Raw genomic sequence first — 21,735 nt, 5'->3', positions numbered from 1 at the left:
ATTCTGAATGTAAGTTGCATTTTGACAAATGCCACATCTTAATGAAAACCATGGTAGAAATAAAACCCTGACTTAAGTTGTTATGATTAATCATATCTTTTTTTCGTGCACATATTGTTCTAGAGATATAAGTATCCCTTCTTATTTTGACTAGTTCTTTTAGTAGCTGTTCAGGTAATCATTAATTCATATATATAAGTTGCAGTATCATAGTATGCCAATCTCATAATACTAAAATTTGAAAATTGAGTAATTGACAATTTGCTTTTTTCACCTCAGAGTCAAGCAACAAGCCAAAGATATATATGTACATAATGATGGAGGGTAGAGAGTAGAGAGTGGAGCTCACATTTTTTAACTTAAACGGCTTCCTAAATTACTACAAACAAGGATAGCTTTGAGAAAGGATTTGGCAACACATTGATGAAGCCTACTTTGATCAAGCCTACATTTTTTGTCCAAACTGAATAATTAGATTTCAACTGGAATCAAAGTTCAACTGTTATTCTTTCAGGCTTAAAATTTTAAAAAAATCATGCACAAACTATTGCTTCGATAAGGATTTATGAGAAAAAATTATTAGCAGTCCTAATTGGGATAGGAAAACACATATTGTTTAAAAATAATAATGAAGCCTGTGAAAACAGGTCTATTTTAGGCAATTTTAGGGCATATATCTGTCTTTGACATACACTAGCTAAGTTTGCAGACTCATGCTTTTGACTGATTCTATGTGAATTTTCCCAAATCTAGCCAAGTTTCGAAGCAGAGAAGTACTATGTTGCTACTGTATCTTCTCTGAACGATGTCCTTGCCAAACTTGGTCAATGTCATTAACGTCTTGCTTTCTTGTGTAAGCTTTGCGCATAATTTTTCTCAGACACTTTATTGACTGATATTTTAAGAAAATCAAATGCCAAGGAAAAATTTTCTATAAATAACAACAATATATCTAAACGACTTTTGTCCTGCCTGTCCAAAAATAAAAGGTAATTAAGGTGTAATGTAATTGTAGAACTTCGAAGTTTAAGTATAATTTGCTAGCCACAAAACTTAAGTAGTTATAATGATACTATCATCTTAGTACACATTATTTGGATCATAAGGTCCAACAGCGTTATTTTTTTCTCTCAAAATAACCATTTTGTGGGTGCTTTTAGGTTCCTTCACCCACGTAAGTGGCCACAAGACAAGGAAAGTGTTTCGTACATTTCCCCTTGCATTCAAATCAAAGGGTGGCCAGTCATGAATTTTTTAAATATTCAATTTGCAAACCATGTGAATTAAAACCTATGACGAGGTCCTATTATTGTCCAGAACAAGTTTGTCAATCATAACAGTATACAAGTAAAATAAATTCAGTAGTTGAAGCAATTGTCTCACACTCAATAACAGTTGATAATGAGCATGGCCCAAATTTTTGAATGGTGCACAAAACCAGTCCCTCTTAGTCTAACATGCCTGCACAAAAAAAATAAAAAATTAAACAACGATAGCAAGGCACATAACAACGATGCCACGTGTAGGATGGGAGAGGTCCACAAATCTGCCGACATGAGAAACAAATATGGAGCCTACTATTACAAATAATAAATTGGTTCTTGACCCAATAATCAAACTGACCCAATCCAATGTAGTTTTTAAAACTATGGCATCAACTATGTCAGATAAAATTGGACAAAGCCAAAAATACCAAATATAATTAGATGACTCTACTTAAATCATGAACCTAATAATTAATACGCCATATGCAGGATAAATCAAACGCATGCATCAAAATTGTATGCTTCTATGCATTATCCATAAAAAGCATGAGCGTATATTTATGTATCCAACAAGACAACTAGAAGTACTATGGATTTAGAGTCACTAGAATCTCATAAGCAACAATTTCAGGAGCTAACAAACACAAGCCATGTATATCACCAAGCAAACCTGGTAGCAGTTTTATTGTTGAACTAAACACACCTTAGAAAGCCTCTAAATTCGTAAAGCTGCAACTTCACATGCACAACAACTGCTTTGGATACTACTTCCAGCACGTCCTCAACCAGCAAAGAGTAGGTAGTCACCTAATAGGTAACAAGTGTGTTTCGATGATGTTATGAGAGAACTTTTGAAAAAAATATATCCCTAGAAATAATGAAAATCATAACATGCTCTAAATATTATAAGTTTGAAGAGTAAATCCTTAAGAACACTATGTTATTAAGGTTGAGTAATTGTGGCAGCAAGGAGAGAGAATACGAGCAAGACAAAAGGTTGTGCAGGCTTGTGTAGACTAGTTCAAAATGAAAGCACGACAAATGAGAGCTAACCCACAATATCGTGGTGCTTACCTGTATACCACATACAACATACAGCGGTGCGACGTGCACGAGAGACGGCGAACATAGGTTGACAGAGGTGAACAATAGGATTACACGCGTTTGAGAGGGGGAATGAGGTTATTTCGGGTTATTTGCGAAAACAATATGAAGACGGCTTCTATTAAAAAATCATTGTTGTTATAATTCCACATAATTACAAGATTGTCATCCAAAGATATTCTAAGACAATTTTTTATAATCGTCTTAAAAAGTGTCGTAAAAATTAATTTATATTCCGTTATTTACAAAATTGTCACTACGACATATTTTAAGACGATTTTATAGAACTGTCTTAGAATTGGCGACATCAAAAATCATTTTTCTAGTAGTGTTTTTTGCTATGTATTATAGCTTGCTATTCAAACCTTGATGGCTGTTATTTGTTTTAGGCTTATAACTTCCTCGAGTGTAATGCTTTGATATGGGTAATTTGGAGACTATACTGGTTTTGGATTTCCCCTTCGCAAATTTTGTGACTATACCTCAGGTATTTTTGTCTATATGCTTACCAAAAATAATTCGTAACCCCCACCGCAAAGAAAAAGAGATCCATATCAAGTAATTATTCACTTGAATAAATCATAATTGGACTGCAACGAAGAGATTAGAGATACACAAATAGATCGATAACCTTCATTCATTATCATCTATTATGACTTTTTTGGCACCCATGCATAATTATGTGTGGTAATTTATTTCATTTTGTACTTTTGTTTTTCGAAATTCTTTGTGATGTTAGTTTGATTTAATTACTTTATTATTTTATTTTTGTAATTATTTTTTATCCTAATCATAAGTAACATATAACTACTTTCAAATGTAGTAATTAATTATTAATTTTTTATATTTCTAAATAATTTATTATGAAGTCTATAATGACAAACCTATCACTCATTTCTCAAAGTATATGTATTTATTAAATTATATAATAACAATATAATTCATATCGGTGGAAAAAATTATGAGTTGTGTTATTATATTTAATCATCGTTACTTATACTAATTCATTCCATAAGTATTTTTAAAATAAAATTTAACTTTATTACGTTATTGATTGAAATTAACAAATTTAACTATTTTATTAATTTTAATAAATTATATATTTATTAATTTCTTGTACAAAAGACAATTAGATCTGTAGCACATTTTTAGATGCAATCTTAAATGAAAACCTTCATCTAATGCATTCTAGAAGAGCATAAAAAGAACGAAAACAAAAACCTATGAAAACAACATTTTATTGTTACATATGCAATGACGCAATGAGACCATCCAGACTTCCTTTTGGCATGATTGTTTAAACAAGTTATTCAACTTTTTCTTTCTAGACAAACATATCAAACCAATGTAAACTATCGGACGCCACAACATTTTTTATTGACTTCTAAGTTTTCTCCAACCTTTTACCAGATCTAGTTTAGGGTTGACCAATGACCATGTTAGTTGGCATCCAATTATCTTTTTCCCTACTCCAAAGCGAAACAATAATAAATAAATAAATAAAACTCTATCTTCCACAACATTTAAATCCTCAGAAAAAACCATCAAACAATTACACAGAAAAACAAATCCTTCAAACATCGTTTTATTTTTCTTCTCTCTAAACTAAAAAAAATGAAGGGCACCATAGTTCTACACCCTGCCATGGGTAGGGGACACCTAGTCCCCATGGTAGAACTTGGCAAGTTCATATACACTCACCACCACCAAAACCTCCCCATCAAAATCCTCCTCCCTTCGCCGCCCAACTCCACCACCCTTCAATACATCGCCGCCGTCTCCGCCACCACGCCTTCGATCACCTTCCACCACCTCTCACCCTCACAACACTTACTCCACGTCCTCCAAACCCTCATCTCCCAATCTTCCAAACCCAAAGCCTTCATCCTAGACTTCTTCAACCACTCCGCTGCTGATGTCACACGAACCCTAAAAATCCCCACCTACTATTACTTCCCCAACTCCGCGAGTTGCGTCGCTCTCTTCCTTTACACCCCAACCATCCACTACAACACCAAGAAAGGCTTTTCCAGTTACAGCGACACGCTTCGCCGCATCCCCGGTTTGCCGCCACTGTCGCCGGAGGACATGCCCACCTCCCTCCTCGACCGCCGGAGCTTCGAGTCCTTCGCCAACATGTCGATTCAAATGAGAAAAACAGATGGAATAATCGTTAACACGTTCGAGAAGCTTGAGAATAAAGCTTTCTTCGCGTTGAAGAATGGGATCTGCATGTCATTAGAAACACATAAGTCTCATTCTTCAACGCCAGAAACACGTAACCCACGTGTCTTTTGCATGGGCCCACTTGTTTCTAACGGTGGAGGTGAACATGATAATGATGATAGTGGTTGCATGAGTTGGCTCGACTCGCAACCGAGTCGAACCGTTGTGTTTTTAAGCTTTGGAAGCTACGGAAGGTTCTCGAAGAGTCAGATAAGGGAGATAGCGTTAGGGTTAGAGAGGAGTGGACAAAGGTTTTTGTGGGTTATGAGGAACCCATATGAGAGAAGTGAATTGATTTTGGAGGAATTGTTGCCAAAAGGGTTTTTGGAAAGAACTAAAGAGAGGGGAATGGTGATGAAGAATTGGGCGCCACAAGTTAAGATTCTGAGTCATGACTCGGTGGGTGGGTTCGTGACTCACTGCGGGTGGAACTCGGTGTTGGAAGCGGTCTCTTGGGGTGTGCCTATGGTGTCGTGGCCTTTGTATGCGGAACAAAGGTTGAATAGGGTGGTTATGGTTGAGGAGATGAAGGTGGCTTTGGCGTTGAAGGAGAACGAAGATGGGTTTGTTAGGGCTAGTGAGTTGGAAGAGCGAGTTAGGGAGCTTATGGACTCGGAGAGAGGGAGAGGGAAAGAGGTTAGAGAGAGAGTTTTGAGCGCGAGATATGATGCTGTAGCTGCACTCAGCGATGGTGGATCTTCACGGGTTGAGTTGAATGACTTGGTTGAGTTGTGGATGCAATGATGCTTAAAAGAGTATTTTTTTTTTCCTGCTTTTATTTTAAGTCAACTGGGTCAACCAGTTCACAAGTTGCTACTTCTCATTGTGTATCAATTAAAAAAAATAGCATTTTAATATTAGGGTATGTACAAGTTTGAACAAGTAGGAGTCAACCATCCATACGAAAATGCTATTGAGTATATATACGAATATGAAATTTAAAGTGTTGTATAAAAACGTTAATTGGGTGATGGATGAACTAATAATGGCTTTTCTGTCTCTATTTATAAGCATGCTCTTTACACGCCACTTTGGTTGGTTTCTATAGCACTTCGTCAAAATTGTTCAATATAGCACTTGATCCCCACTACTACTATCAACAATTCAACACTCCATGTAGCATTAAGAAATACTACTTTCGCACAGTTTCACTTTGTTTCACTGTTATTATTAATGTAAACCTTGTTATATTATATTTATCTAAAAATTATAAAACCAAAATTAAAGACTAAAATGTTGGAGAGACTCACTTTTCACATAATTTTTTATCATGTTTATTTTTTTCTAGAATATTAGTTAAATTTTATAATTTTTATTTAGGTGAATCTAATAAAAAAAAATTATGTCTTAAATCAATTAAAAAAAATTTAAAATTGTGCTTCCAAATTAAAAATGATGAGTGTTTCCAATAGGATAAATGATTATAAAAGAAATTACTTAAAATTTGTTTTATAACTTTTAATGACCAAATACAATAGTAGCACGTAAGTAATTTATTAGCCAAAAAAACGTATGAGAATTTGTTTTACTGAAAATGAAAAAAAAAAAAAAAAAAGACATTCATTTAGGGATATTTTTATATGTTCATGTTATATGGGCTTACATATCTATAAACGAATGGCTACTGCTAGGTGCACCCAGCAAAATTGCTGGTGCACCCAGCAATTACATGAAGTGACCAAAATGCCCCTTAATAAAAATTATAAAAAAGAAAAATTTGAATGGTACTCTGCATTCGTTCCATTTCTTCTACACGCCTGTGCTGACTCCTTTCTCCCGCCAACTTCGAGCTTCGTCTTCTTCTTCCTTCCAGGTTAGTGTCCTAAGCTCTTTTCCTTTGTAATGGTAGTGTACTGGTTAGGGTAGAGGACCTTAGGGTAGATGATGTGAACCTGAGTAGAAGCGGATCGCTTGATACAGGTTACAGAGTTTGGATGACACCACTTCCGGTGAAGGAAGATAAGTCAAGATAGACGCCACAAGAATTATCTTGATAAGTCTGAAATTGGTTCAACAAGGAACTCAGAGAGAAACTCTCACCAAATTTTATCAAATGCCAAAAGTTTTTGTTCATTGAAAACAAAAACAAATACTTATAGTGTATCTGAACAAAAAGATAAAAATAGACATGAGCCTTCTAAACAGTTTGGGCAAAAATTACAATAAAAATAAATTAAAACTAAAAACTTATTTAACTTGGGCCTTCAAGTTAGTTTGGGCCTTCAGCAACAATTAGTAGTCTTGGTAATGCCTCTGCCTCTGGGCCTTCATCTTTCTCCACTTGGGCCTTCAATCATCATCAATGACAGCTATACAAATGACCAGCCTTGTCTCTATGACGTGTTGGGCTTGTTTAAGTCTGCCTCTGGTCATGGGCCCTTCAAGTGCTTCATGGTCCTTGCCCTTGCTTATGTCCTCATCAGTAGAGGAGTTGTTTCTGCGCGAGGGAGAGGAGAAGATGAAGGTTCACGGCGGAAGAACCTTCTTCCGCGCGTGTAAAATGAGTCGTCGTCTTCGAACGGAAGAAGGTTCTTCCGCGGATGGCAGCGGAAGAAGGTTCTTCCGCGTGATTCCCTGGAAGAACCTTCTTCCGCGAGAAGGAAATGGACCGACGCGACAAGCGCGAAAGAACCTTCCCGCGGAAGAACCTTCTTCCAATGAACAAGTCGGAAGAACGTTCTTCTGCGCCTGTCGCGTCAGTCCATTTCCTTCCTGCGGAAGAAGGTTCTTCCGCGGAATCACGCAGAAGAACCTTCTTCCACTGCCATCCGCGGAAGAACCTTCTTCCGCGAGTATGTTTTTTTATTGAATTTTGCAATTTTTTTTTAAAAAAATTATCATTTACTTTGTGTTATTTAGTTGCTCTTAAAAATTGAATTATATGTAAATTGAAATTATATTTGGTGTGATTTATAAATGCATTTGAATGTCAATTATTTGGATAAATTATGTTGAACTAAATATATAATCTGTGGATTTGGATAAATTATGTGGATTAGTTAGGATTCCAAAGCTTTGTTACCAATTATTTGAATGTTCAATTTGACGAATAAAAGTAAATGTTATTCATGATTTCAAATCGTGCTTAGAACATGAGGTCTAGATCGTGCGTTAGACACAGGTAGAGGCAGAGGCATTCGTGAGGATGAGCCTGAGGCTGATGTTCCTCGGCGTTGTAGGCCCACTACCTCAGCACGTAGGCAACGGGTTCCTGTGCCTGAGGACCTTACCCAGAGAGTCGAGGATGTTCCTCAGTTGCCTGAGGATGTGCCTCATGTGTCTCATGGTAGCCCAGAGATGACAGACACCGCCGATGGTGTTGAGACAGATCGAGTGGCTAGTGATGGGAGCTTGGGGGCACCTGCTAATCATGAGGGGTTCCCCGGTGGGCCACGCGACCCATCTGTTTTGATAGGATTTGCTGATCATGTGGCACATAGCATATGGAGTGGACAGGTACATACTTTTTTTATTCCAGTAATTAGATAAAAATGTCTCGTAGTTCCTTTTATTTTGAAATACACAAATTTATAAACTGTTATTCAATTTAGGAACGACCCGATCTCAAGTTGGTCTCCCATGATAGGAAAGTAGATAAATTTGGGAGACCGGCTGCTGAGATTGAAGGTATGATTGCGGCCACCGGATTTGGTCCACTGATCAGGTGTTCTGTAATCACCACTGATCCTGGACTTATATCCACCTTTGTTGAGAGGTGGCATAGGGAGACGAGCAGCTTCCACCTCTGAGTAGGAGAGCTGACGATCACTCTAGATGACGTTTCGTCACTCCTGCACATTCCGATTACTGGCGCGCTGCATTGATTCGAGCCGCTGGTTACATCTGACACAATGGCCCTGTTGACGGAGCTACTTGAGGTCACCCCAAATGAGGCTATAGCTGAGACACGTCAAGCAGGTGGGCCTCATGTTCGGTTGTCCTGGCTTCGGGACATGTACTAGAGTAGGTGCCGGGCCAGGCGGTGGGTTGCTGCAGCTCGGACGTACCTCCTTCATTTGGTTGGTTGCACTCTTTTTGCTAACAAGAGTGCAACCCATGTCCATGTTGTGCACCTGCAGGCTTTCAGGGACCTGGTCCACTTGTACGATCATCTTAACGAGGCGTCGCAGGCCCTTACACGGCAGATGGCCGATTACATTTCACTACTTCAGGTGAGTATCGCTGCTTGTAATTTAAATTAAAGTAAAATTTAATCCATGTTTGTTTGTTGATGTTGACTTTGTGTTTGTAGTGCTGGATTTACGAGCACTTTCCGTCGGTCCATCGATGTGTCGTCGATGATGGTTATGTTAAGGCTAGCCCACGTGCCTGTAGGTGGCTTACGGGTAAGGCCCAGATGACGGGGATTAAGGGAGCCCCGTACCGAGCACGTATTGATGCCCTGACAGTGACCGACGTCTATTGGATGTCGTATGCTGAGCATCAGGGAGTTCGGAGCTATAAGTTGATCTCCTCGTACACGGGCCAAGTCAGATGGGGTCAGATCATTGTCTACATTCGACCAGAGAGGGTGGTTCGGCAGTTTGGGTACATTCAGACCGTTCCTCCGCCGTCGGTTCGTGATTTGTTGACAGGTACTGATATAGACGACCAATGGGTACACTTTTCAGATCATCTGGTGCCTACAGGGGAGCTCTGTGTAGTTCTTGGGCAGGTGGCCCCAGACTACATGGAGTAGCTTTTTCAGATTTCGCACCTTTTTGTGACGCCGACGGAGGAGACTGCTGAGCCGAGACCTGCGCCTCCCCCTCCCCCTCATGATGATGACTTCGTCGAGCCACCTGTCCCCGAGGTTCCAGTCGCGTTGGATCTCCCTACGCATTCTGTGGTAAGCATAACTTGTGTAGTTTTTGTTAATTTAATTATTTTTTATAAATTCATACTGACTTGTTATTTTCACTGAGACAGGTTGATTGCACATGATGTGTAAGGATTGCTGAGCATTTGGAGCGGGTCATCAACCTCAGGATGGTCATTGAAGGGACTGACTTATATGATATCATGGATCTTTGTTTGAAGATAGCTAGAGGTGACGACCCAAATGACAGTCTTAGGCTGCGACAGAGATGCCACATAGATTAGGATTTATCTTTTTTATTGTATTTTTTTATGTATTTAAATTTTAGTATTTATTTTTGTATTTGTTAAAACACATTGACTTAGATAATGTATCTATTTGTTTATGTATTTAAATTATCTTTTTACTTAAATTGTTAATTTTAGTATTTGTTAAACTGTTAGGAAAAAAAATTATTTGTTATTTCATTTTCAATTGCTTCTAATGCAGTGGATAAAAGTATTGTTTGCACCTTTTTTTTTTCTCTTTGTAACTCCTTATAAACCTTTTTCCGGCCTTTTTTAGATTTTTTTAAAAACAAAAAATTAGAACCAACGACATTAACCATCCATTTTTATACATACTACACATAACAAACGGGCCACAAACATAACAGATTGACACAGTAACACATATTACATCGACTTAAACATCATGGACACAAGTTTTATTTGCACGAAACACCACAACATTTAACTACCATTCAATCATGCAAGGGCGTAACCACATCGTCTTAATTTTCCATAACCACTTTACTAAAGAGAGCCAAAATTTCTATTGGCACAAACTGTTTCCAGTAATTGGACTCTACCAGCACCTTTAGCACGTCGTCGTCACATTTCAGCTCAATAATTTCAAATTCTAAAACTTTCTCAGAATACTCCAAATGGCTAGGTTGTTGATAAAACAAACGCTTTACAACTTGGGATTCATGAATCCCATGAGGAGGATTCCCTTTAGGTGCTACTTGCTTGATCAAATCCTTCAGTTGATCTATGCTACATCCTTTTGGAATATCAAATTTTTTCGAATTTATTCCGGTGAACGCGTAACCCACAAAGTTGTTTTGGCGTGGTATGTTCCACCTTCCATTGTAATACTGAACTGCATCATGTGTAGGGATGCTGGGCGTTCAAGTAAGTTTAAAATTGCATCTGGTGTTCTACCAACGGTACATAACAACTCAATCGATCTAACAAATGAAAATTGATCATTACACATTAACATGGTGTTCACATCCATGTCATTTTTCAATTGCATACTTTCAAAGTGAATGTTGTTACCTGTATCTTCCACTGGTCGCTGGTAATGAATTTCATCCACAACTTCATTGTTGTTTAGCTGAAGGGTGTTGTGTATTATGCTTTTGAGAGTTGAAAAATCGCATAGGTTTGGTACTCATATGGGCACTGGACTAGAACTTTGAAAATAAACCCCACACTCGTTGTGAATGACGGTTCCATTTGGAAAAATGAATGCCAACCTCGAGTTCACGATCGTCTGAGACGAAGTCTCTCCTAAGAATGTCATTGTTTATCGAAAATTAATTAGACAAACTCTGAATACCAGTTGTTGTTAAGTACCATAGGCATGCCCATTTGTCATTTATATAGATGGCCCAGGCAGGCGCATGGCTTCACTTTTACCAGACCCATGACTATTTTACATTTTGAAGCGTAAAACTAAAGCAACCTCGTGTCTCGTCGTTCACTATCGTGTCACATCAGTCATTGCCGTGTCACGTCAGTAACTATTGTGTAATGTGAAACCCAGTTCACAGAATTGCTTATTTCATCAAACCTTGCGTGGAAGAGTCGGTAGAGGTAAGATACAACGAGCCTGCAACAGAAGGACCAAAACTCAAAAAAGTTGGTTTTGGGCCATGTAAACTTGCCTAAGTACCCCTGTTCGGGGTTTTTTTAAAATTATCTGGGGGGTCGCGTGAGACTCCCCAAAGGTAGTCTGTCTCATGTTTGCACGCCAAAAAATCCAAAAATATTTACAGGAGATACCGTTTTATTCGAATCGGGCCTGCAACAGAAGGCCCAAAACTCAAAAAAGTTGGTTTCGGGCCATGTAAACTTGCCCAAGTATCCCTGTTCGGGGTTTTTTTTAAATTATCTGGGAAAGGCGTGAGACTCTCCAAAGGTGACCTATCTCATGCTTGCACCTCAGCGAATCCAAAAAAAAATAACAAGAGAGACCGGTTCATTCGAACAGGGCCTACAACGGAAGGCCCAAAATTCAAAAAAGTTGGTTTCGGGCCATGTAAACTTGCCTAAGTACCCCTGTTCGGGGTTTTTTTTTTAAATTATCTGGGAAAAGCATGAGACTCTCCAAAGGTGGTCTGTCTTATGTTTGCACGTCAACGAATCCAAAAAAAAATAACAGGAGAGACCGGTTCATTCGAACAGGGCCTACAACGGAAGGCCCAAAACTCAAAAAAGTTGGTTTTGGGCCAACATTTCCTCTTTAGGGACGACACGTGGGCTGCTACTCTGGCCCTTATCTGGCATGTCCATCCTTCTTGGCGCGGCATTTAATTCGTCGTCAGAAAAAAAGTGAAGGACACCTTGCTTGTTTCTCTTGCGGCCGCCGCCGGTCTTGTCATCGTCGAAGGCGCCCTTGCGCTTGCCGGAAAAACCTTTTCCGGCAGCCTCCTTGCCTTTTCCTTTGGCCTTGTTCATCATTTCCACAGAGAATGCAATGAGACCAATGCCAATTGCATGCTCAGAGTTAGAGAAATGGAGAGAGGAAGAAGTGCGTGTGTGGAGTGTGTGTAACTGTGAAGAATGAGGAGTCCAAAATTAATTTTACTGTAAAAAAAATAGGAAAAATGTGACCGACGCATATCATGCGGTGCGTAGAAGAATCGGCCAGTGGTCGACTTCTGAGAGGAAAAAATCATTTAACTAATACAAAATAATCTTAAAATTAACAAAATCATTTAACTAATTAATCCACGGAAGAACCTTCTTCCGTGGAATCCGGCGGAAGAAGTTCTTTCACGAGTGTCAACGGAAGAACGTTCTTTTTATAAAACAAAAACGCTCAGGGACATTTTTGGGATTTTTAAAATTTGCTGGGTGCACCAACAATTCTGCTGGGTGCCCCTAGCAATCCCCTAAACGAATTCTCGACCTATATTAAACTATATATGGGCCGCATACCCATAGCCCAAATTTGAATTTTATTTCAATTTTTAAGGGGAAGAATTTATTGTATTATTGCTATTTTCATGGTGATGTCTTTTTGATTGTTTTGTTTGTTGGTTGATGGTCATGGGGTAACCAGTTAGGGATGTATAAAAGTTCTTGTTTTAAAGCGTAGTTTTAATTTAATTATTATTATTTATATACATATATTTCATATAAGAATAAGAGATTAAATCTAAATTATATAATCAAATATGAATGATTAAAATTTCATATCATATGATCACTTAAAAAATTATGATCTTTTGATATTAAGTCTTAACCTTTTACGGTTATGTAGTTTAAATTTAATTTTCTCACTTTCATATAAGATTTTTTATCTCATAAAATTGTGAATTTTAAAAAATAGATAGACTGAATGTTTTTATTTTTAAATAGGAAACTAAATTATAAATTTTAAAAAATAAGAGAATTAAAATTACATTTTAACTTAAAATAAGAATTAATATTTTTGGGTCCACCCATAATAGTATTTTAATGACAGTGAAGCTTTTAAACAACTAATATTTGTAGTGTTTTAATTTACTTAGAAATGAATTGAAATATTTTGTTTTTTTGGTTGAAATATTTTTTCTTAATGCCTCGTATTTTTGCTCTTGTAAAATGATATCAAATAAAAATATTTAAGTTATTCTGTCGATCAAAATTGGACACGTCTTAGAAAAGATAATTTATTTCATAAACAATTACTTTTTTTTCTTAAAACGATCATAATATTTATATTTTACTTAATTTAAATATTATACTATTTTTATATATTATTCTTATACATTAATACTTATTTTCTTAATAATTACACATACTTTTAATTTCAGTGATATATAATTTTCCCAATTAATTATTTTTAATTTTTTTAGCGGCCAAAAAAGAATTTTACTAGCACTGGCCTTGGATAGGATATAAGTCCAATTCTCACTCCCTGACCCACTCAAACGCCGCCTTTATAGTATAATCAGCATGTATAGATTGAAATATCAATCCAACCATAACATTCCAACAAGTTTGTTAAGATAATAATCTTATCTAGCAATCCAAAGTACCTCCACTACAACAAGCAATTTCCTACACGTTAATTAACTTCACTTTCAGTACACTGCACAGCCTCAAATGATTCTTCAATAATTCTATCAGTCTGATTCTCTCAATATTGAAAACATCATTTCCTGTTCATACTATGGGCTGAAATTCTGATAATTATTTCTTTATTTAATATGTAGACATAAACTACTGTATTTTCTTAAATAGACTTAGTAGAGATATTAATTAATATTACATTTTCATACCTTGGTATTGATATAGTCTTTATTATTAAATCAAATTTATTGAATTTTATTTAATAATAAAAATATATTAAAAATGTCAATTGACGCTGGGCTATTATTTCTTTATTTTGAATGAATATCAAAATTCAGAAATTAATATCTTAAATTTATTTAAAAGATTAATTTCTTTGAATCATGATCCTTGAGGTAAGAAGCATACTCTTTTATCATTATTCAAGTGCTCATTTAAATATTTGATATAAAATATAATATTAATATAAATTTTATACGAAAATAGTTCAAAATTTAATTTTTATTCTTTTTTAATTTATTATATTTTTATAATCTTATATATTATCTTTTAAAATATAATATATATAAAAATAAATTTTATTTTCACATAAATTATAATATTTATATTTATATAAATTTTATTTTTATTTAATATATTATATTTATTTTTAAAATAATATTTATAATTTAATAATAATATTTTTTTATATTTATATTAAGATATTCATGTGAGTATTGTTCCTCACATCCTACAAATAAAAAAAAATGTTATGTTATGTGCCACATTCACATAATCTTGAACTTGCGTTCTAGAAGATCTTCTAAACGTAATCATGATCACTGGTTCTAGAAGCTCTTATAAAAAAAGGTAATCTTGATCACTCGTTCGTTCTAAAAGCTCGTTGTAGAAGAAGCTCTTCTGAAAGACCGGCCCCAATCATGCATTCTATTTTCGGGACCATCATCCCATCAATAATTGTTTCCAGCTATGAAGAACTGTTATGCACGATCAAGGAGGGGATGGAGACTATTGGAGTCTCACTCACACGGATACTTGAATAAAATACTTTTTTACACATAAAATTAAAGTTTTAATTCACTACAAGAATAGTTTTAACATCATTTCATTAATATTAGTTTGTGATAAAATTGATGTTAACAAAACCTCAGTAACATGAGCTTATTAATATTAATTTTTTTAAAAAATTAATATTAATAAACTCATTTTAATATCAATTCTTCAAAAATCAATGTTAAGGATTGAGTTGATATTAATATCGAGTTTTAAAAAATCAATATCAATATAGCGATTTCAAAAACCCATGTTAGCGAGCTGATATTAATATTGATTTTTCAAGAAATCAATGTTGAGAACTAACAACATCAATTTTATTTAAAAATGGATGTTGTACAAACTTTTATAAAAATTGCTCTACTCAAACCCTATCTCCCTCTCACTCGAATCTTTTCTCACTCAATTTGCCACCTTTCTCATTGCCACTACTCAAATCCTATCTCACTCTCACTCGAACCTTTTCTCACTCTCACTCTTACTCTTGTGGCATCGAAACTTCTGTCACTCTCGGTCTTCGCAGCAGTGACGACGTTACAAAAGGTTGTGGGGGTGCAAGCGTCATTTTGATTGAAGCTGAGCAGACGGAGGAGAACTCAACTGAAGTTACCTGGCCTCCATGACTAAAGATGAGCAGACATTTCCGTAAATTCTTCGCATACTTCATCGTTTCAAGTGTGATTGATGACTCCATGTTTTACGAGTTTCAAAGATGCTTGCTAGAGTAGAACTGATTTTGAGAACCACGTTTTTTGTTCTTGTCACGAATTATTTCGTATAAATTAAAACTGTGAATGAATAATTTCTATAAGTTTATAAGTGATTTAGTGAGAGAGAAAAAATACATTTTGTAAGATAGAACCTCACTCTCGTGTTATTATTTACTGTTTATGCTGCATTGCGTGCTTAATTAATGTAATGACTTTGATAAGTTAGTTTGCCAATATATATTAGTGTGCAAGGAATATATGAAATTGCCTATATATATATTTGGTCTGGTGTATATCATTGGTTAGGATAAAAAATTTGAAATTGGCCTTTATATTTGTTTTGTATAGTTCTGTGGTAACTTTGACAATATGAACTATCCTAATTAATGGAAGCAATAGTATTGCATGATTAATTGATTTTCCAATGCGATTGACATTGCACTAATATTGAGAATTGATACCAGCCATCACTTCATCCCTTAAAGATAAGAGTCTGTGTTTGATGCCAACCAACAAGTGATTAATTTGATCAATCAATACAAATGACAAAGTGCCTGACTTTCTTAGGATTCATTTGTGAGAGAAAAACATTGATAAAACATTAAGAGAAAAAGGAAAGATAAAATTATTATGATTTTTGCACAAAAACATTTTTCAGATTATAATTGTAAATTCGTTCACTATTAGATTGAATTGATTTTTAACTTATGTGTGTTAGAACTGGTATAAAAAAAGTAAATAGCTTATATATATATATATATATATATATATATATATATATATATATATATATATATATATATAAAACTTAATTGTTATTTCTTATAATACTGCTGCTTTTCTCTCCTATCTAAATTGTTGGGCTTTATGTTAGATATAACTAAGGTTTGTCTATGCACTTTTTTGTACTTCTCCTTCCTCCGATCCCTTTTTTAAACGTGATATTTACTGCATGTATTTAAATTACATATATAATTTTTTTTAGTTGATTATGCTAACCTTTTTTATATTATTATTTATTTTATTGAAAAGTTACCGTGGGTTTTCTTTTTTTAATTTTTTCAATGTTAACATAGGCTATTTGTAAATGATACATACATTTAAATATCTCTCCATGTCCACATAAATTCCCCATTATTTAGTTGTTCTCTAAACACATTTGTCTATTATAAATAGGATCCTTTTGTGCTTTAATTTGTCTAGCCATGAAGTATGACTCAGATTAATTAATAATGTTGGTTGTCTCTTATTAAGTAAGATAATACTGATTTGAGAACCAGCATGTTCCTAGAGGTCCCATACTATATATACTAAGATTATATATTCATGAAGCTTTTTCTTTTCTTCAACTTGTCCTCTTTTTAATTTGTATATCCACATTCGTTTTTAATTTTCCTCTACCATGTTATATTTATGATCCGAATTGCGTTCTCTAACTATGTAAATGTTTGGGCTATAAAGTAATAAACTTGCGTTTTAACAATCGTAATTTATAAGCACTTTTTCTTTTCTTGTTTGCATCGCCATCATGACATTAATTGTTGGAGATTGTTAATGACCATCATCACATGTATGATTATCTTTCATACACTTTGTAGACTTTTTTTTGTTACGAATATTTTTATAACCTGTATTATGTGATTAATGACTATTGCTTTATATACAAGTTACGTTCATTATGATTGAACCTTAGTTTTTTATTTGAGATTGAATATAATGATTCTTTCCAACAGCTTGGATTAATCGTTGTATTGAATTATCCGTTTGGGCAGTTTGGGAAGAGTAATTTTTTATAGTAGATTCTTATGTATAAGTTATGTCCCTTTTCTTAAATTTGATGAAATTTTGATAGAATACATTTCACTTTGTTCTTTGAGTGCATACTAATTGTGGTGAAATTCATGTCATTGCTTTCACGTTGTGTACTTGGATCAAATTGTCCAACCATTAATTTTCATTGTTGTTCAAAATCATTTGCGCATTCCAAATTGTATAGTCTATGAAACTCAGATTTGAAGTGGTTATATCTTGACCCCAAAGGAAAAGAGAACCAAGTTAATAACTTTGTCACAATATGCCATATGCAAAAAGTATGTCTTGTGTTCAGCAATTTTGTCAAAATAGCTTCTTAAAGAGCAAAATACATAAAAGTCTAAAAAGAAAAAAAAATCATAAAAAATATTACAATATCACATTAGAATTAGAGTAATAATAAAAACTTTAAATAATAGGAATATTTTACCTTTGGAACCCATGTGAAATCACACACACACATATTAAGATTAAATATTTATGTATTTTAGTATATATGAAACTTTAATTAAAAATTATAAAGTTTTAATTTGACACATAAATGATACTTCCTCTAGTCTTAAATATAAAAAAAATATTTTTCTTAGTCTCAAATATAAGAAAAGTTAATTAATTTTACCTTATTTAATACTACTATCTCTAAAATATTCTTCATTTAATTAAGGTTAAAGTTTCAATAACTCTTTCTTATTTTAGATATATCAAAGTTTTAATGAAGGATAAATTTTAAAAAAATATTTTTTAATTAAAATTGAAGCAATTAAACGTGGTTAATTAATTTTCTAAGTTAGTGTGTCATGTTTTCTTTTATTTAAGACTAGATGAAGTATGAAAGAAAAATTAAAGATAAAACATTAAATGTGATAATCATAGTATTAATGATTTTTCTAAGGTGAATAAAAATATAAGAATAAAAAATTATTAAGATTTTAATATTTTATAATTTTATTATATGCATATTATGTATTTTATTATAATTATAATTATTGACTTTCAATTGAAAATTATAAAATTTAAATTTTATAAAAAAATATATAAAAAATTAAAAATAAAATATTAAATATGATAATGATGACATTAATAATTATATTCAAAATACGACAATTATTTAAATTCTATTGTTAGTTATTTAAATTTTATTATTAGTTATTGAATATCAAATTGTTAATCTCATAGGCATACCTATAAATAAACTAGTCATCATTAATTTGTGAAAAAGTTATTGTAACTTGTGGCTCACCACTCTCTGCTCTTCATAAATAGAGCTAAGATATCCCCTCACTACTAAAAATGCTACATTTTATGACGCAAAAACGACAACAGTCCCTATTGAACCGTCTTAAATTTGATTGCAGTGACAATTTTGTAATATATATGACTTTAACAAAGACGAGTATATAAAAACCATATTAAAAACCTGCGTTCCATGGTGGTTTTTCCTAAGACCATCATAGTTTCATTTCTCTTTCAACAAAACTACCCGCGTCTCATTTATTCACACACTCACTCACGCTCAAGCTCACACTCGTAGTAGAGAAAGAACCCTAAAATTTCATCGCCACAATTAACATGCATTGACGATAGCGAAAACCTTGACCTCGGGGACGTCGAACTCGACCCAAGCAACGGACTCTGAAGAAGGTGGTTCACTCTTCTTCAGATCTAATCGAAGAAAGAAATGGATGAAGCACTGGAAATGTCATGTGCGAAGGACACGAAGGAGAGGATGGCGGGTGTGGAACGCCTCCACTAACTTCTAGAAGCTTTCAGAAGAGCTTATCCTCTTCCGAAACATCCAGATGTCCTTTATTCTCTGTTGAAGCTGAAGATGGCAACGAGGAATACTGAGAAGCTGAGAAATGTTAGAACCTTATTTTTTATTTTTTTCCTCTTCGATGTTGTAGTTTTAGTTGTATTGTTTTCTCTATTTTTGAAATGAGATTGGAGTTCTGCCTTTGTGTTTTTTGAATTGTGTTTTTCCAAGTTGCTACATCGAGCTTGCAAATGGAGGTTTGGTTCCTGTTAGTGAAGCTCTTAAGGTTTGTTGCATAGTTCAATGATATTTTTTTTTTTAATTTGTAATTCGTTCTTGCTGGGATTTTATTTTCGTAAAAAATAAAATAAAAATAAACGGTTGAAAACGTGATTTTAGATTGTGTTTTCTGCAATTATTTTTGTTTAAGTGTCGAGTTTGTAATGGGCTCGATGGACTTTTATCAAATCCAGTTAATACAACTCAGTTCTTTCCCTCCCCGTCGAAGAGGTCTTAAGGGATTTCAAGGGTCGCAGAGCTACTTTGATTAAAGCCCTCATCACCGGTTCTTACTACTACTTCTTTCTTTCTTCTTATCCTTTTTTCCATTTCAAATTTTTTTTTTCTTTTTTTTTTTTCTTTACTTTGACGTTAGAGATCTTGTTTTTTCATCTTGTTCGGTCATCTCACTTCTAATTAAGGAACAAGCTTTCCGCAGTTGAACACCCTAGCTAGCTAACTTCCACCAATTTGAATCTCTAACGTCAAGGTTCTCTCTGCTTTTGTCGCCGACAGATTCTCCAACACTCTCACCTGATACCACAATCGTTTCTCATCTCAATTTTTATGAAAAAACTGTTTGTAGTTTTAGCACGTTCAGTAATTTTCGCCCGAGGGGGTTATTTCTTTTTCTCTTTACAAAAAGGGGGGATTCTTGTTCTAACGGGTTATTAAAAATTTCAATAATGAAGTGAGGGATTAATAATTGATATATACTTCCTCTATCTCTGGTCCTTTATTAAGTAGGTTTGATATTGTCCTTGTTCTCTTGGATACAAAAAATCCTGATTGGGATGTAATAGTTTTATCTCATATTCTTTTTGGGGTAATCTTTATCCCTGTTCAATGCATACAACTTCCTGTGGTTAAGATTATAATATTTGTATAAAAACTAATATCCAGGTAGAGCATATTATAATGTGCTTTAAGCTTGAAAGAATATGGAACATTGGAACATTATTAATAATTATTACTTGATGAAGCTCTATTACGGAAAAACTTTGTGCTTGTGTACGAAATACTTGATGAAGTTATTGTGATTTTTTCTTTGGTGGTTGTAAACTAAGATGAGTAAAGAATACCCAAGGCCTCACTCGTGTACAACGTTGATGACCTCAATGGGGGCAATACAAGCCACAATCTTTGCACTCTGTATTGAGAAGGATTGGAGCCAATGGAAGTTGGGCTGGAATATTAGGCTTCTAACTTCAGCTTTTTCGGTATGCTAATTTCATAATTATATAACAATGGATGGTGAATTAGTATACCAATAATTAATTATTAATAAATTAAAATATTGTGGCAGGGAATTGTGGTCTCTGGATTAGTTTTAATTGTCACTGCTTGGTGTGTAAGGCTTAGAGGTCCATTGTATGCATTGGTTTTCAGCCCTTTGTCACTTGTTATAGTGGCTATTTTTGCTTCCATGATGTTGGATGAAAACCTATATGTAGGAAGGTATGCGCTAAGATCATTTCATATTTTTGTGCACCATTATTTAATTCAGATGACATTATAATTCTCTACAAATAGCTTGTACCTATAGCTTATCTCGAAATCATGTTCAGCTTACTATTTTATGATTTGGTTTTTTTAAACATTTTCAGTGTAATTGGAGGGGTGCTAATTGTGTGTGGCTTGTACATGGTGCTGTGGGGTAAAAGCAAAGAAATGAAAATGACCCCTCAGTTAGTGTCATCAGACAAAGAAAATTTTGAACCCAGTACTGTGGTTGTAGTCATTGCTACACTGGATTATGACAATAGTGACTATGACAACAATAACCACACATGAAGAAATACCAATATTGTTACAATGGTTCATGATGAATCTTCGTGAAGTGAACATCATTGACTGAATAAAGGGAAAGATCAACACAGCGTCGGGAATGTCTCCCGCATCCGCTACCTTCCTCTTCACTCGACTCTCCCGTGTAAGTTCATTCTCCTTTTTCACTTCCTCAAATTCAACGATAAGTAAAATAAACAAATGTTCGTGTTTGAATATCATTTGTGATTTGATGATTCTAAGCTCTGTTTCCATTGCTACATTGAACGAACGAATGGATGAATATTAAGGTTTTTGTGTTGTGTTCCCTTGTAGGCTCATGACCAAGAGATCTAGAGTGCATGATGTTGTGGAGGATATATATTAGAGTGTGCTTTGATAAATTTGCACAGCGTCCAAAAGAATCTGCACTTTTGGCAGTCCAGAGCTAAGGTTCTGTTTTTGCTTTAAATATCTGTATATATGAGTTTGTTTGGATAAACTTCTCTATATGCACTTACCGGAAAAGAAAGAAAATAGGAAGAAAAATTGAAATGAGCTTATGCGTTAGTTAAAAATAAGCTTCTTGGAGAAGCTAATATATGAGAAAAGTTATATA

General features: G+C 34.4%; 3 protein-coding genes and 1 long non-coding RNA gene across 4 annotated transcripts; 3 read left to right on the top strand and 1 right to left on the bottom strand.

The window, feature by feature from the left end:
• Positions 1-1,026: 1,026 nt before the first annotated feature.
• On the bottom strand, positions 1,027-2,475 carry LOC114425757. Its single transcript, XR_003669277.1, has 3 exons — positions 2,340-2,475; positions 1,969-2,072; positions 1,027-1,461 (listed from the first exon to the last, which is right to left on the bottom strand). It is a non-coding gene; the product is annotated as an uncharacterized LOC114425757 (long non-coding RNA).
• A 1,419-nt stretch (positions 2,476-3,894) lies between these two features.
• Positions 3,895-5,640, top strand: LOC114425681 (UDP-glycosyltransferase 13). Its single transcript, XM_028392630.1, has one exon. It carries the CDS (start codon positions 3,984-3,986, stop codon positions 5,337-5,339), a length of 1,356 nt encoding a protein of 451 aa, XP_028248431.1. The 5' UTR covers positions 3,895-3,983; the 3' UTR covers positions 5,340-5,640.
• A 2,806-nt stretch (positions 5,641-8,446) lies between these two features.
• Positions 8,447-9,294, top strand: LOC114368330. Its single transcript, XM_028325642.1, has 3 exons — positions 8,447-8,524; positions 8,675-8,767; positions 8,848-9,294. Exons 1-3 carry the CDS (start codon positions 8,447-8,449, stop codon positions 9,292-9,294), a joined length of 618 nt encoding a protein of 205 aa, XP_028181443.1.
• Positions 9,295-20,467: 11,173 nt separating this feature from the next.
• LOC114368329 (WAT1-related protein At1g68170-like) lies at positions 20,468-21,143 on the top strand. The gene is made up of 3 exons (XM_028325641.1): positions 20,468-20,569; positions 20,656-20,807; positions 20,957-21,143. The coding sequence occupies exons 1-3, from the start codon at positions 20,468-20,470 to the stop codon at positions 21,141-21,143; spliced, it is 441 nt and encodes a 146-aa protein (XP_028181442.1).
• The last annotated feature ends 592 nt before the right edge of the window (positions 21,144-21,735 follow it).

The sequence above is a fragment of the Glycine soja genome, chromosome 9 (assembly GCF_004193775.1).
Source record: "Glycine soja cultivar W05 chromosome 9, ASM419377v2, whole genome shotgun sequence".
NCBI lineage: Eukaryota > Viridiplantae > Streptophyta > Magnoliopsida > Fabales > Fabaceae > Glycine > Glycine soja.
The sequence above is the reverse complement of the archived record's forward strand: the minus strand, read 5'-3'. Positions and strand labels throughout refer to the sequence as shown.